Source organism: Takifugu flavidus, chromosome 18 (genome assembly GCF_003711565.1).
Source record: "Takifugu flavidus isolate HTHZ2018 chromosome 18, ASM371156v2, whole genome shotgun sequence".
NCBI lineage: Eukaryota > Metazoa > Chordata > Actinopteri > Tetraodontiformes > Tetraodontidae > Takifugu > Takifugu flavidus.
The window spans coordinates 12,625,529-12,640,682 of NC_079537.1; the positions used below are offsets into that span (position 1 = coordinate 12,625,529).

The 15,154-nt window shown below is 56.5% G+C and overlaps 2 protein-coding genes across 5 annotated transcripts; both read right to left on the reverse strand.

Moving 5' to 3' along the window:
- Positions 1–3,462: 3,462 nt before the first annotated feature.
- elac2 (elaC ribonuclease Z 2) lies at positions 3,463–8,836 on the reverse strand. 2 transcript variants are annotated; one of them, XM_057015073.1, is made up of 25 exons: positions 8,731–8,836; positions 8,322–8,530; positions 8,204–8,254; positions 8,066–8,136; positions 7,896–7,960; positions 7,715–7,772; positions 7,450–7,518; positions 7,297–7,380; positions 7,178–7,227; positions 7,046–7,104; positions 6,817–6,889; positions 6,633–6,745; positions 6,474–6,572; positions 6,265–6,403; positions 6,074–6,159; positions 5,446–5,561; positions 5,272–5,365; positions 5,070–5,208; positions 4,951–4,989; positions 4,769–4,878; positions 4,602–4,701; positions 4,395–4,515; positions 4,231–4,309; positions 3,947–4,091; positions 3,463–3,870 (listed from the first exon to the last, which is right to left on the reverse strand). In XM_057015073.1, the coding sequence occupies exons 2-25, from the start codon at positions 8,516–8,518 to the stop codon at positions 3,655–3,657; spliced, it is 2,373 nt and encodes a 790-aa protein (XP_056871053.1). In that variant the 5' UTR covers positions 8,519–8,530; positions 8,731–8,836; the 3' UTR covers positions 3,463–3,654. The 2 variants fall into 2 exon arrangements, with proteins under 2 accessions (XP_056871053.1, XP_056871052.1); XM_057015072.1 differs by having other exon boundaries at positions 8,322–8,810.
- Positions 8,837–9,063: 227 nt separating this feature from the next.
- Positions 9,064–15,119, reverse strand: map2k4a (mitogen-activated protein kinase kinase 4a). Of its 3 annotated transcripts, none has more exons than XM_057015864.1 (12): positions 14,631–15,119; positions 14,130–14,165; positions 12,788–12,878; positions 12,543–12,714; positions 12,313–12,432; positions 11,671–11,790; positions 11,551–11,602; positions 11,325–11,452; positions 10,173–10,250; positions 9,946–10,094; positions 9,681–9,726; positions 9,064–9,594 (listed from the first exon to the last, which is right to left on the reverse strand). In XM_057015864.1, the coding sequence occupies exons 1-12, from the start codon at positions 14,950–14,952 to the stop codon at positions 9,481–9,483; spliced, it is 1,428 nt and encodes a 475-aa protein (XP_056871844.1). In that variant the 5' UTR covers positions 14,953–15,119; the 3' UTR covers positions 9,064–9,480. The 3 variants fall into 3 exon arrangements, with proteins under 3 accessions (XP_056871844.1, XP_056871843.1, XP_056871845.1); XM_057015863.1 differs by having other exon boundaries at positions 12,788–12,890; positions 14,631–15,075; XM_057015865.1 differs by lacking the exons at positions 14,130–14,165; positions 14,631–15,119 and adding an exon at positions 13,802–14,114 and having other exon boundaries at positions 12,788–12,890.
- Between the last annotated feature and the right edge of the window lie 35 nt (positions 15,120–15,154).

A 15,154-nucleotide genomic window follows, 5' to 3' on the forward strand; every position in this document is an offset into this window, starting at 1 on the left:
AAACTTGATTAAATCCTCTAAATTGGATTTTTACTGCGACCGAAGGAGCTTCACCAAACACAAAGGCTCATTTTCGTCAGGTTTCTGCTGATCGATCACGTTTTAACTTGTTTCTATGAGGTTCTCAACACCAGCATGACGAAAGTACAGCTAACATTAGCCACTGCTAGCTAAAGTACTGTAAATAAAGTAACTAGCTAACCGCTAACTCGAAGCTTGCTGCTGTGAGCTACGTATTTAGCCTCATTCAGCTAACCAAAACTATAAAACAAGCTAATCACCTGCATATTTGGCTCGCTAATGTCGCTGTTCTCTGTATGTGACGAAAATCCCATATTGAGTTCATAGATGCTAAAATCCTGCGTTTAGCTGTGTCAAACTGAGAACACGTGCACACGCGCGTGCACACGTCTGGTACTCTGACAGCAGCAGCATCAGGATGCTACTAGCATTGCAGCATACGGCGGTGAGGTGAGCAGATGGTTCATGAATCCCCAGTAAAAGTCAAGAAGAAGAGAAAGACACAAAGAAAGCAGCCGACCGGCTGGAACTGGATTTACTCGGAATTCTGGGAATTCTGCTTGGAAAAGAGAACATGTGTACGTTTTATTCTGCTTGGACTCTCAGCTTCAGGTGAACATGCTAAAGCTAAGCTAAGTCGGAGGACACACACTTCAGGGTCGTCCGTCCGTTTTCCAGAGGTGAATAATTCATCCGGACCGATTTCCTCGGAAAAACCGGCGCGATGAATCAATTCTGGCCCACGTTCGCCCTCCAATTAGCCGGTAATTAAGGAGGATAATGGGCGGAGTCAGGCTGCCGGTCCTGACCGACGGCGTCCTCCAGGGTGTGGGATCGTCCTTTATCGTAAACAGGACGGAGGACAAAGCCGAGGCGCTCTGTAGCTGAGCTAGCCGCCGCTAACCCTGCCGGGCGGCGCTCGTCGCCCCCTGCTGGTCGGAGTGGGAACGAGCACGTTGGCGTCCTTCCAGGATGTTTGTGCGCCGCCTGCTCGTCATCTCTTCTTCCCGTCTCTTTCCGTGACCCATTTTTCCGCAGCAATCATTAAAATTCATTAAACTTTCATCTCGCCTGCCTCTAATTTAAGAGACACATGACGAATCACAGAGCGCCGCCGCGGCGTGTGGACGGGAGCCAGCCTCGCTGCTGCCTAGCAACCGGGCTGCCGGGCAGCCAATCACAGGCCGGCGGGCTGTTGCAGACCACGCCGTCGCCGTGGCAGCAGGGGACGTGAGCGAGCGTTTACCTTCACGTGTCCTTCACAGGAGCGCCGACGGTCTGCAGCCACGCCCACATCAACTCCCAGCATCCTTTTCTTCTCTCCGGGGTAAAAACGCCTCTGGACCCGGCTCAGATCCGGGTTCTGATGGGTCCAGCTCCGCTCTGTCCCGGAACACGTGTGTCCGCAGGGATCAGAGACCGGACAAGTGGGCGGAGCGCCTCCTGCAGGGGGCGGGGCCAAGGGGGACACCTGTGGAGACACCTGAGCTTCATCTGACTGAGCCTTTGATCAGGTTCAGCCTGTAAAAGAGGCGGAGCCACAACAGCGACGTTCGTGCTTTAGCTCGTTAGCTTCAGCACTCTGCTAATGCGGCTAACGCAGCCAGCCCCCAGCCCAATTAGCAGCTAAAGCTAACGATGGCGCTCCAGGCGTGGTTTCCTCCCGGAGCCGCGGCTCAGCTGCGCCGGATCAGAACCATCATTTCACGCTCCGATGCCGCTCCGTGTGTCCGCTGCCCTAATTTGCGGAGTGGAAGGATACTGGCTGTTTTCCGCCTCTCCTTCCCTCCTCGTTATTCCTGAGGCGGGATCTCGTCTCCGCTCCGGCGGTCCTGGGAGTCGGGGACGTGGGGTGGATCTCCGGAGGAGCAGGAATCTGGAGCGACGGCCTCCTAATTAAACAGGCAGATTAAACTCCGACTTTCTGGAGGGTTCATGAATATTCAGGTGGATTTGGGTCGTCGTGGTGACGGGAGCGCGGCCTCAGGTGACCCGCGGCGCCACGTCAGCGACCTTTGCTCAGGTCTGACAGGAGCTGGTTTAAACTGAAGCGTCGTCGGGTCAGAACCAGCACAGAGACGCCACGATGCTAATGCTAACTGTCCGGGCCCCTGCAGTCCAGCTCTTCACACCTGTCCTGCAGGCTCCGCCCCCACACCGCTGCAGCATTTCTCTTTACTGTTCAAGAATGTGAATTAAAGTCCGGACGGGCAGAACCGACGGCCTCCACATTCATCATCCAGAGCAGAGACGAGAGCAAACAAAAATAAGTCATTTATCACCTGGAACAGCGCGGCGGCGGCGGCGGCGGAGGCGGGTCCACAGAACCAGCGCCACCTCCTGCAGCGGCCCGATAACCCACAGCCGCTCAGAACCTCCGGCCCAGCAGCGCTAACGAGGCACAACCAGGTCCTTCAGGTGTGACGAAACCAAGCGGTGAAGGTGTCCGTCGCCATGGCAACGCCAGCAGACACCACCACTGCACCTGGGCGCCACAGAGGGAGGAGCTTCAGCGAAACAAACGCACGCGGCGGCGGCTCTCATTTTCGTCCCGATCAGAACCGACCCGCTTCAGCGCGATGATTTATCGCCACGTTCTCGGGCTAACCGACCCGGCGAGCTGCCCCTCCCCCGCCGTGACTTGCCCCGCCCCCTCACACACCTGAACCGATGCTGATGAGTCACCAGTAACGGGTAAACACTTTAATCAGTGGCGCTCTGAACCCAACACGTCCGTCCATCCAGCGGCGCCGTCTCCTGACAGGAAGCGCAGGCGATCAGATACCTTATCAGCACCAACACTTCCTGCAGAAATACAAAGACGTCGGCCAGCAGGAGGGAAATGAAAGTTCTGGTCCTGCAGGTCCGGCTCGGGGGGAGAGAAGCTGGATTCACTGCTAGCCCAGATTAGCGACGGCTAACATTTAGCTTCAGGAGTCTTGTGTTCCAGACCACGTTCTCCTCTTAAATGCTTTGCTAACATCCAATTTGACTTGGGAAGCGCTTTGATTAGAGGTCAAAGGTCAGCTCGGTGTGGCCTAACACTCGCTAACATGATAGCAGCTAGCTGTTAGCCTGCGGCTACAACCAACCAAACGTCCTAATAAACGTCCCAGCTGCTGTAAATGTTTGCGTAGCGAGAAGTGGATTCAAAGCGAGGACGCCTTGGGGGATTTATGGCGTTCTGATGGTATCGCCGCGCCGCAGCGAGATAAAATCCCTCCTCCGATTCATCACCGCGGCAAGAAGCCCGAGCTCAGCGAAAGGCGCCGCTGATCCCAAATCCTGATAAATTCCTCGGACGGTTTGTTTCAGAAAGCCGAGATTTGAGCCGCGGCGCTCTGTCGCCCCCTTCTGGCCGGAACAGGAAACGCTTCCTATTTCGTCGTAAATGTTTCCAACTTTGATGCTGAAAGTTCTGAATTCAGAAACGGCCCAAAATCTCTCAAACTGTTTTATTTACAGACGACTTCAAACTGTTCAGAGTTTAAGAAAAAAAAGGAGTTGTTCGAGTTTCGCACCAATAAAAGCTTCAAAAGCGTAAAGGGGCGGAGTCTCGTCAAACCGCGGTTAATTTAAGAAGCCACACAAATGAAAACGGGATATTTTTGGGAAGCGGAAGCTGATCCCGCTTCAGCTGCTCTTCGCTCTCTTTCCCTGCACGCCGCTGCCCGACGGCGCCTCCTGTTGTCTCTTGGCAGGACGAGCGGCGGCGCCCGGTGGCTGCTCGCCGTTTCCCCTCAGCTCCCTTTTCTCCCGCTTCTCCTCCATCTCGCCGATGTCTGCGGCGAACAGCGTCTTCAGCGCGGGAACCAGCCGGGGGAGCGTTTTGAAGTGGCCGAAGCGGATCTGCGCGGGCGGGAAAGGAAGTCGTGGGTGGCGCCCGACTTTACCGCCGCGGGCTAAAACGGAGGGCGAGACCAACCTTCATGTGGTCGAAGGAGATGCCGACGCGCTCGGTGGCGTCCGCGCTCATCAGCGGGATCTTGGCGTAGCGCTGACTGAAGTGGTTCAACACGATGAAGGCGGCGTTCATCTTCACGCCCACGCCGATGGCCTCCGACGTCGTGCTGCCTCGGGAGCGTTTCAGCAGAAACTAAACATCAGCCTCAGGATTCGAGGGCGGGTTCTGCCGCCGCCGCCCAAGCCGGGGTGCATTGTGGGAGAGCGAGCTGGAGGCGGAGCTTGGGCGCCGTCTGCGTGACTCACCTGTGGCGTTTCTCCTCAGCTTCCTGCTCCAGCCCGTCCTCCAGCGTGGCCTCGTGAATCAGCAGCGTCGCATCTTTTCCTGCAAAGCGGCGACCATGAGACGACCTCGCTCTTCCGTGGCGTGCGTTCACGCCGCCACTGAAGGGAAACGGAACGGGTCTCACCCAGGTGCACGAAGGCGTCGCAGGGCCGGGTGTCGCCGGAGAACGCCACTTTCCAGCCCGACTGGTGCGTGAAGCTGCAGGCGAAGGCGAACTTGCAGTGGCGCACGAAGCACGTCTGGAACTGAAGCAGAGACGGCGATGAAAGACGGGAACCTCGGAGCGCCGCCCCGGAACGCCGCCCCGGCGGGCGTCACGCCCCCAGCCCACCTTCTGCAGCCCGTTCTCTTCCAGCAGCGCCCGGATCAACGCCGCCGTCCTCGGGTCCGCCGGCTCGCCGCCGGCCTGCAGCGATCTGTTTGGGATTAAGCTGAGACACAGACGACCATAAATGGCCGTGCCCACAGCGCCCCCTGCTGGCGCACACGCCCACCTACCTGAAGTGCTGGAGGATCTCCTGGCACTGGTCGTGGTACTGCTGGAGCCAGTTCATGATGTGGCCCGGCGCCACCAGGTGGACCGGCCTCCACGGTTTTCCCAACACGGCCTGAAAGAGTCCAAACGTAGCGGTTAGTCCAGGAAACGGCGCTGAGCCGCCGCCGCTCGGAGCGCCACGTACCAGCGCGCGTTCCCTCTGATAGAGCAGCATGAGGAGACCCTGAAACACAGGAGAGCGCCGTCAGGAACCACGCCACGCCACGCCAGGGCGCCACGCCAGGGCGCCACGTGTGCAGCTACCGTGTGATGGTCGGCGTGCAAGTGAGAGACGAAGACGGCGGAGATCTTGGACAGAACGTCGTCCACGGCGTCTCCGTAGTGTCGGCACAGCTGCCCGAACGTTCCCTCGCCGCAGTCCAACACGATCGACCGACTGGAGCTGCAAAACACGCACCTTCAGCACCGGCCGGACCAGAGGGACCAGTCGGCTCGCGCCGCCCACCTGATGTTCACCAGCGTTCCGCTCACGTTCCGCGTCTTCATGGGAAGAGCCGATCCTGTTCCCAGGAAAACGACTTCGGGGTATTTTTCACCATCTGGGGGGGAATGAAGGGCTGCTCAGAAACTCGCCACAAGTCAACGTTTATATTCCCGTTTCCGGAAGCGTCGCCAGAACCTTCGGCAGCGTTGGACAGGCGGAGCTTCCTGCACGCTTCCACTTCCTGCAGGAAGTTCGGAACCTCTGCGGCTTCCTTCAAAAAGTCGTCTGTGGAACAGGCAGGAATGGCGTCTCTACCAATCAGAGCACAGACAGAGGTGAGGGGGAGGAGCCAGAGAAGAGACACAACTGAAGGGGAGGGGTCAATACAGGGAACTATCAGGGGGAGGGGTCACAGGTGAGGGGGAGGAGCCAGAGAAGAGACACAACCGAAGGGGAGGGGTCAATACAGGGAACTATGAGGGGGAGGGGTCACCGTGATGGGTTGTGAGGGGAGGAGTCACAGTGGTGTAGGGGGATGGGTCATTTTGAAGAGGGAGGAGTCACCATTGACAGGGGAGGAGTCACCATTGTGAGGGGGAGGGGTCACCATTGTGAGGGGGAGGGGTCACCATTGTGAGGGGGAGGGGTCACCATTGTGAGAGGGAGGGGTCACCATTGTGAGAGGGAGGGGTCACCATTGTGAAGGGGAGGGGTCACCATTGTGAGGGGGAGGGGTCACCATTGTGAGGGGGAGGGGTCACCATTGTGAGGGGGAGGAGTCACCATTGTGAGGGGGAGGACATGTCAAAGATGGAGAACTCACCTCTGCCACTCCAGCACTGGTCTGAACTGGAACTTCAGGAGACACTCAGCTCGGACGTTGGGAACAGGAAGGGAGGCCTGAGGTTCCTGAGAGGATACAAACAACATCTTAGCTTCGACGTTTGATTCTGACGACCCCCAACGATGCCGACAGAGCCGTCCGCCAATCGGGCCGCGGCGTGGACGCGTCACCGTGGCTTTGCAGGTGTGGAGCTGAGGGAAGATCTCCGAGTGGATCATGTTCAGTTGGGCCTGGATCTTGTGGCTCCGGACGTTGTGGGCCGTGCACACGTGTTCGTTCAGGATCAGATGTTCTGTCCTGGATGGAAACCTACAAAAACCGGACCGACGGGTCAAACGGTGGCGTTTCTTCACAAATGCGAACTTCAGGAAGGTCGAACCTCTCCATCCAGGTCTTGTATTGATCCGTGTTCAGGACCCGCTCCGGGGCCACGTGCACCACCAGCGCCGGGGCGTCCTCGGACCCTCCCGTCTGATATCTGGAGGACACCACAGATTAGGACTCAGATGAAAGCTGGGATAACGCGGCGAAGCGTCACCTGCTCAGCTGCTGCTCGCCGCACACGGCCTCCACGAAGGCCTCCGACGGACACTCCACGATGATGAAGACGGGCCCGGGGTCGGTGGGCGTGCACACCTGCTCGGGTCGGATCTGTTCAAACACACAGTCAGCAGACGGAGCGCAGAGCTGCCGGCCAATCAGACGGCGTGATGATGCCGCACCTCCCGGCCCTCGTACGTGATGCTCCTCCCGTTCTTCAAGGCTGCGATGAGCGGCCCGATGGCGGCGGTGCCTCTGGTGGGGAAACAACCGGCGATTAATGGACAATAATCAGCCAACCGGACGACTTGTGGGCGGCGTCCCCTGCTGGTTGGCTGCAGGTGAGGCCACAGGCTCCGCCCCCACTACGCCAGGAAACCGGAGCGTCTGCAGCTTGGTGGGAACACTTACACGGGCAAACCCAGCTCTCTGGCCTGAGGAACCAAAAAGTTTCCTTTCTTGGGGTGAAGCTGCAGCCAGAAGTGGAGAAGACGGTGAGAGAAGGTTCTCCACGGAACCGACCGGCGCCGCGGAGCTGTTTACCTGACAGACGAAGGCCACCACCAGGGACGCGTCGGCCGACCCCACGTTGGCTGAAACATCACACAGCTGTTTGAAACACGTCCGACTCCACTCGGCTCGCTCAGGTCTGCTGGACTCACCTGGACCTCCTGCACGCTGCCTGTGGCTGTCGGGGGAGCGGGGGCCAGAGGGAGAGCCCGGGTCCCTGCCATTTGTCACCTGGCCTGAAGAGAAAGCAGCCTCAGCATCAGAAAGCACTTCCAAGATCCTGGCTGGAGACAACGTGGACTGACCGAATATTGGGACCTGGTGGACGGTCATGGTGTCGTCGGTGTACGCGTCCGCCGTGTACGGCCGCACCGCTGCAATCAGTAATCAATAAAGCAGCCAGACGTTTAAAAAGATCCCCAAACATTTGTCCTGAACCCACCAGGTGAGAATCACAGCTCAGGATGACCACACTTACTCAGAACCAGCCAGAACCAGCCAGAACCCAACCCTGGGGTTCTCAGGCCCACCCTTCACAAGCGTTAGCATTAGCATTAGCAGCATACATACACAGTTTGATGGCTTCCAGAGGTCCAGAGAACGACTTGATGGCGTCCAGGAAGTTCTCCTTGAATAAAAACACAACAAAGGTTGGAGGGTGGAGACAGCGGGGCGGGGGCGCCCCCTGGCGGTGGCGCCGGGAGCGTGCACGTTACTGGCACTGACGACAGAGCAGGTGAAGAACATCTACCAGCTGTGGCGGTCCAGACAGAACACACTCGGGAACTCCGATGTCCTTGAGGGTCAGAATCATCCCTGAAGGGGAAACAATAATTGTTATATTATATATAATTATAATATATCATCATATCAATGATAATTGGTGGTGCTGCTGTTGAAGCTAACAGGATGTTGACAAACCTGACAAACCGCCGACGTTCTGCCAGTTCATTCTGGTCAGGAAGATGTTGTCCAGGTGAGTCGCTTTCAGCCTGTCGGAGGAGTCAAAAGGTCAGTGGGGGCTGCTGGCGCCGCGGGGGCCACAGGTGAGCGTCTTACTTGTGTTCCTGCATCAGCCTCTGGGTCCCTTCGCCACAGTTGAACAGATACCTGCAGCAGAGGTCAGAGGTCACGCCGTTTCCATGACAACAGCGCTGATGGGCTGCTCCCTGCTCACCTGTTGAACTCGGAGAAGACGTAGATGGACGCCGGGTTGTCTCTGCTGCCCGCTCCCAGCACCTGCAGGTACACGGTGGACGGTCCGTTCAGGTCCGTCCGTTTGCTCCGGCTCTCCTTGGACTTGATCAGCCGCAGCGGCTCCTTTTTCTTGACCTTCCTCTGTGGCTGCCAACTCTCTGGGCTGGTGCTCGCCATGGTTCGGAAAAGCTGGAAGACAGTCCGGTGGGGGGGGCAGTGACAGCGAGCCGCAGACAGGACTCCGGTGAACGGGAGCGTGAGGAGCTTCAAATGGCCCCTGATCATAATAAACCGGGCGGGAAACCACCAGCACCCCTTCACTCCAGATAAAACAGCCTAGAAAATACTCGGTTAGCCTTTTCTACATCGCCTTTAGCAGAGTTATTTACCTAGAGGACGCTGGAAACACTTTCAGGGGCTCTTTATAGGATGGGCGACACATGTGACTCTTCTTCCGGCATCTAATGATGACGTACTCTTGCCCTAACGCTCATTGGTCCGCACAGTACTTATGATGTTTGTTAGCCAATCACAGGGGCTGATTGGAGCGAGGAGGCGGGACAAGACCAGGGGTTTAAATAAACGGCAAAATAAGGCAGGACTGAAAGTATGAAGCGGTTTTAAAGGGTGGACATTTAGTCCAGATCCAATCAAAACAGATTCCCCCCACAAAAATAATCAAGTTTCAGCTTTAGACTCGAAACAAATGATGAGAACAGACCTTTTCTCTTTCCGTTTCTTTATTTATCAGCAGCGATGCCAACAAACAGCATTTAAAGTCCAGAAGTGGCGGTTCTGTTACACTAGTGAGCGCGATGCTGCTCAGACAGGATTCATCCATCATTCTGGTCCTGGTTAATCTTACTGGTTTGATACGTGTTGACGTGTGGAGACCATGACTGTGCATATAAGTGTGTGTGTGTGTGTGTGTGTGTGTGTGTTCGTGCAGAGAAGAGAAACAGTTTGCTTTAACATTAACATACAGACACGACTGAAATGAACTTTATCATCTCAATATTTTAGAATAATTCTCTGTAACCGCTGAAGGAGACCAAACAAACGGACACGAGGTCCGTTGTTTTAAAGTCTTTTTCTTTTAACATCACAATATTTTCTGCTGCGGAACCGACGTCCTGACATCAGTCCATGTATGTGGGGGAGCTGGGAGACGCCGGCATCTGGTCCAGAAGCCTGCAGACGTAACCGGCGACGTCGACCGAGCGCTCCTCGTACATCTGGATGAACGGATCTTTCTGCAGGCCGGACACAACATTTACATCATAACCACGGCAACAGACGTGGAAGAGAAAATGAGTCATGAAGCGGAGCAGCGGCTCACCAGCAGCTCTTTGTATTTGGGCCTTTTCGATTCGTCCTTGGTGAGGCTGCGAGAACAAAAGGTGCAGTTCGTGATTGTGTCCGGCAGGGGGCAGAATGCCCGAGCGCGTCGTTATTAAAATGAGTTATAAAGTTACAGCATCATTTCTGCTTCTTCCATAAAACCACAGCGTTCAAATCAAAATGACAAGTGTTAATTCTTCTCTTTTCACTCGGAAGCAAAACCAATTTGGTCATAAATTTGGGAAAATAAAAGAATTCCTCACCATACGTTGACGAAGAAGATGAATTTGGGGGAGAAACGTCTCTCCTCTGAGTTGCTGAGCTGCGGCGGGTCACCTCTCACCACCTGAGTCAGCTGATCAAACACGCTGTTCCACTTCGGGTACGGGAACCGTCCGGTGGCGAGTTCATACTGAAACACCATCAAAGACAGTGAAAACGGGGAGGATCATGCAGACTGGTTGAGCCTCACGGCCAGTTGGAGCCTCACCAGTGTGATTCCTAAACTCCAGACGTCTGAGCGGACGTCGTAACCTTGTCTGGACGCGCTGGGGTCTATTCGCTCAGGCTGAAAGCAAACAAACGGAGATTTGAAACATCACAACATCCAAGACAAAATGGCCCAACAGGAGCTCAGCTGTGGTCGTTCTGCCTCCAGCTCCAGAGGAACCGTGCTGAGAACTTCTGGATCACAGGTTTTAACGGCTGCAGTACTGCGGTCAAACCGGCAGGTGGCGTGCTGGTGACGTCACCACCATCACTGTCGACATGACAGCCATTGCTATCGTCATAGTTACCATCGTCATCAACCACAAGGAGGAGGGGAGGAGGGGGAGGAAGAGGAGGAGGAAGAGGAGGAAGAGGAGGAGGAGGAGAGGAGGAGGGGGAGGAGGAGCAGTAGGAGGAGGGGGAGGAGGAGGAGGGGGGGGGAGAGGAAGAGGAGGGGGAAGAGGAGGAGGAAGAGGAGGGGGAGGAGGAAGAGGAGGGGAAGGAAAAGGAGGAGGGGGGAAGAGGAGGGGGAAGAGGGGGAACAGTGGCAGGGAGAGGAGGAGGAAGAGGAGGAAGAGGAGGGGGAGGAAGAGTATAAACAGCAGGAGGGTGAGGAGGGGGATGGGGAAGAGGAGGGGGAGGAAGAGGAGGGGGGAGAGGAGGGGGAAGAGAAGGGGGGAAGAGGAGGGGGAGGAAGAGGAGGAGGAAGAGGAGGGGGAAGAGGAGGGGGAAGAGGAGGGGTAACAGTGGGAGGAAGAGGAGGAGGAGGGGGAGGGGCAGGAAGTGTATAAACAGCAGGAGGGGAGGAGGGGGAAGGGGGGGGAAGAGGAGGAGGGGGAAGAGGAGGGGGGAGAGGAGAGGAGGAGGAAGAGAATAAACAGCAGTAGGAAGAGGAGGGGGAAGAGTCCTTTTCGGTGAGTCTTTCCCTCTTGTGATTGGTCGGATGCTGGAGGGGGCGTGGCTAATACAGACACCTCCTCAGGTGTTGAGGAGGCTGCAGGAGACACAACCCCTCCTCATCTGCTCATCTTCATCACTACAGCATCTCCTGATGGTTGGCTCAGCTCTAGCCCAGAGGAACCGACCTTTGACCTCTGGGCTCAGCCGACGGGCTGGGAGAGCGTTACGTGGAGGAAGGGGCGGGGCTACTCACGGCCATGTATGGTCGGCAGCCCGCGTCCCTGGTTTTGGCGATGGAGTCCACCAGCTGCCCGCTGATGCCAAAGTCGCACAGCTTGATGTTGCCGTTCCGGTCCAGGAGGATGTTGGACGGCTTGATGTCTGGAGGGGGACAGGACAGAAGCGTGAGGCGGAGCGCCACCGGGAGCGGCGCCACCGGGAGCGGCGCCACAACGGGCAGCGGGTGGGCGGAGTCTCACCACGGTGGATGATTTTCAAGTTTTCCTTTAAGTGGTTGAGAGCCTTCACAGTCTGGGAAAGACAGAAGGTGTGAGTGGAGGCGCCGGAGGAGCCGAGACACAAGTCGGCCCGACACTCACCGCTAAGGTTATTTTCCCTAAAATCTCCTCCGGAATCACGTCGTTTAACGAACAGTACACAAATTTGTAAAACTTGTCTAGCGAGGTAGCCATGAGTTCCATGCAGATCCAGCAGTCGCCCTGGAAGACAGAGGACGTGGTGAGGAGGAGGAGGAGGGGGAGGAGAGGAGGGGGAGGAGGAGAGGGGAGGAGGAGGAGGGGGGAGGAGGGGGAGGAGGAGGAGGAGGAGGAGGAGGAGGAGGAGGAGGAGGGGGAGGAGGAGGAGGAGGAGGGGGGGGGAGGAGGAGGAGGAGGAGGAGGAGGAGGGGGAGGAGGAGGAGGAGGAGGAGGAGGAGGAGGAGGAGGAGGGGGAGGAGGAGGAGGAGGAGGAGGGGGAGGAGGAGGAGGGGGAGGAGGAGGAGGAGGAGGAGGAGGAGGGGGAGGGGGAGGAGGAGGAGGAGGAGGAGGAGGAGGGGGGGGGAGGAGGAGGAGGAGGGGGAGGAGGAGGAGGAGGAGGAGGAGGAGGAGGAGGAGGAGGGGGGGAGGAGGAGGAGGGGGGGAGGAGGAGGAGGAGGAGGAGGAGGAGAGGGAGGAGGAGGAGGAGGAGGAGGAGGAGGAGGAGGGGGAGGAGGAGGGGGGGCTGCTCCCCCAGGGCCGCCTCACCTCCCTGAAGAGGGCGCCGTAGAACTGGACGATGTAGGGACAGTCGCTGCTCCTCATCACCACGTCCAGGTCCATCAGCAGCTGCTTCTGCTCCTTCTCGTCCACCGTGGACCGAATCCTCTGCAGGACAAAGCAGCCGAGCCTTCACGCCACGTCACATGGTCAAAACAGGACTGGGGGCGGAGCCCGCAGGTCCGGCCACGCCCACTGGCCCACGCCCCCCGACTCACCTTGACCGCCATAATCTTGATACTGGGCTTGTGCATCATCTTGTTGACGGAGCCGTAGGCCCCGCGGCCGATCTCGCCCAGGTCCTTCAGGTCCTCGGCGGTGAAGTCCCAGTGCTGCTCCGAGATCTTCAGCTTTCCCGACGACTCGATGCTGTGCGTCCTCAGCCGCTCTCTAGGGAAAAGAGGATCAGGCGCTGCGGCGGCTGTTCGGCGGCGCCGGCCCGGCCCGAGACGGCGTTACTCACATGTGCGGGTTCTGGAAGGGCGGGCCCGCCGTGTTCAGCGTGAACCTGGTCATGGGTTTGATCGGAGGGTTGGCAAAGTTCAGCTTCAGGGCTTTACGTTTACCTGTGGGGAGACGGGCAGGAGCGAAGACGTGAGACCAACAGTCGCCCTCAGAGGTCGGGCGACATCCTCCACGCCATCGCCGGGGCGAGGCGCCACACGCACGAGGATGGCGCTGGCGGTGGCGAGGAAGGTCAAACATCTCTACGTTTTCTTCCTCTTCCACACGTCAGCAGTTAGCATGTTGCTAAAAGTGCATCAAACACACACGTGCAGGCGCTCTTCAAGGCCAACTGCTTTGATGTCATTGGACTCCGCCCACAAACACAAGAACGTGCTGAGCCTAACGAGCGGGTTAAAGAGGACAACTAACGAGTGAGGGACAAAATAAACCTTCACAATCCTCAGAATTGTTTCAATACAAAAGTGGAGAAAACTATTTTGGGTTAATCACAAATTTTAATTTACGATAAAAATGTATTTTTCCATTCATTTTGGCTACGGAGATTCAAAAACATATTCGTTAGCTTGATCGTCAGTTAGCCGACGTTGAAGCGGCGAGAGAGTGGACTGAAACGTTCATAATTGATTAATCATGCTGGCAGAGGTCAAAGGTCAGAGGTCAGTCTGTGAGGGTCACGGTTCCTCGTACCCGACGGTCAGGAAGAAACGTGGCGCCAGATCAAAGGCACGTCTACGAAGACATCAAAGCAGAGAAGTTGGCCTGGAACAGCGGGAACATGCGAGGAGCGGCGCTCCGGGAGGACCAGCACTGACACCGACCAGGACCAGAACCTCAGCTCTGGAGGCTCCTTTGATCCAGATCAGAACGCTCCGAAACCAACAACTGTAATTTGAGCCTTTGTTCCTTTGATCTCGTCAGTTTGGGTCCTCGTCGGTGCAACGCGGAACAAATGGAGAAAAGGACTAAAAGACGGGATGAGCCCAGATGAAGGTGGAAGGGGGACGCTCACCGTCAGGTCCACCGTTAGCATTGGTGGTTAGCAGCATGAGGACGAGACAGAAGATCAAAGAGCACTTCAGAGATCGGGTTATTGAGCGAGAACACACGTTATTGATGACGGGATTATTTTAGCTTCCTCGTGAGGATGAGCAGAGCTGCACGCTAACGCTCTACAGTTGGAGAAGAGGAAGGAAGGTGTGAAGTGATCAGGTTTCACCCTGAACAACAACGGGAGCTTCAGGTCTACACGCGCGGGGACGATTTGAGCTCGTGAAGCTGCTGCTCGAGCTTCAGACTCAGAATAAAACATCAGAACTGGGTCGGACCGGTTCGTTCACCTGTTTCGCTCTGACATCTCCAGCAGGTGTTCGAGTCTGCAAATAAAAATACGAGAAAAAGACAAAAAATCAACCATTTTCGCAGCAGCACAGAGAATAAAAACCATCTGAAGGCGGATTAGTTGCGTGTCGCATTAAAGAAGGTCGCATTTCTCACAGATTCTGGATTTCCGGCAGGTTTGAGGTCGGATTCGGAATCACGTCTTTCATTTCAAAGACAATCGGGAGTTAAAGGCGCAGAATTCATCTTTACGTTCAATAATCCGATTGTCTGACTGAATTTTGGATGGAGACCGTCAGAAGATGAAATCGGACATTAAATCCGTTTTTACTAAAATAGAGAAAAGGTTTGATGAACTCGGGGAGTTTAATCAAATCTCGAGTTTGCTGCTCTGGACGGTGGAGACGTCGGGAATGTTTGTCTCCGGGGAGTAGCCGGAGCCTCCCACGGCTAACCCGGCTAACATTAACCTTCAGCCCGGGCTGGGACGCAACACTCACCCTGGGGGCTGCTCATGGTGGTGATGTGCTGGGACTGGTGCTGGTGGTTCGCCGCCGGCCCGCTGCCGCTGCTGTTGTGGCCGTTGGGGGATGAAGAGTTGTTGGAACTCGCCATTGTTGCGTGCTTGAATTCCATCAGCAGCGCCGGGCTGCAATGCAGATACGCGGAGATCAAGTTCACCTTCCCACCGTCGCTCCTGCCTCGGCGAGGGCAGCTCCGGGCCGCAACACAGCCGCTTAGCGGGGAGGTTCTGGTTCGATACCAGCGAGATGCGTCGACCTTTCGGAAGCTTCCTCTGCGAACGCTGACGACCACAAACATGCAGCTAAGCTAACGACGCTGGCTAACGGAGCAGCTAACCGTGAAGCTTCCGACCCACAATCAGCTGACAGTGTCAACAGCCGCCCAAGACCGGATGTTGTGGACTTCTCCTTTTACAACAAAACAGGAAGTGGTTGTTGAAATAAAAATGCTGAATTTGAGCATGTTGAAAGGAGCAGGACGACTTATTGAGTTTACAAAA

What these genes read in the sequence shown, in the direction of transcription:
- elac2 (XM_057015072.1), bottom strand. Translation starts at nt 8,626, where the DNA reads ATGATCAGGGGCCATTTGAAGCTCCTCACGCTCCCGTTCACCGGAGTC. An exon ending in ATCAGAGGGAACGCGCGCTG is followed by an intron (nt 4,879 to 4,950) that starts GTACGTGGCGCT and finishes GGACTCTTTCAG; the next exon opens with GCCGTGTTGGGAAAACCGTG. An exon ending in TCTCCTTCGACCACATGAAG is followed by an intron (nt 3,871 to 3,946) that starts GTTGGTCTCGCC and finishes CCGCCCGCGCAG; the next exon opens with ATCCGCTTCGGCCACTTCAA.
- map2k4a (XM_057015863.1), bottom strand. Translation starts at nt 14,952, where the DNA reads ATGTTTGTGGTCGTCAGCGTTCGCAGAGGAAGCTTCCGAAAGGTCGAC. An exon ending in TAGGGAAAATAACCTTAGCG is followed by an intron (nt 11,603 to 11,670) that starts GTGAGTGTCGGG and finishes TGTCTTTCCCAG; the next exon opens with ACTGTGAAGGCTCTCAACCA. An exon ending in GGAGTTTAGGAATCACACTG is followed by an intron (nt 10,095 to 10,172) that starts GTGAGGCTCCAA and finishes ATGGTGTTTCAG; the next exon opens with TATGAACTCGCCACCGGACG.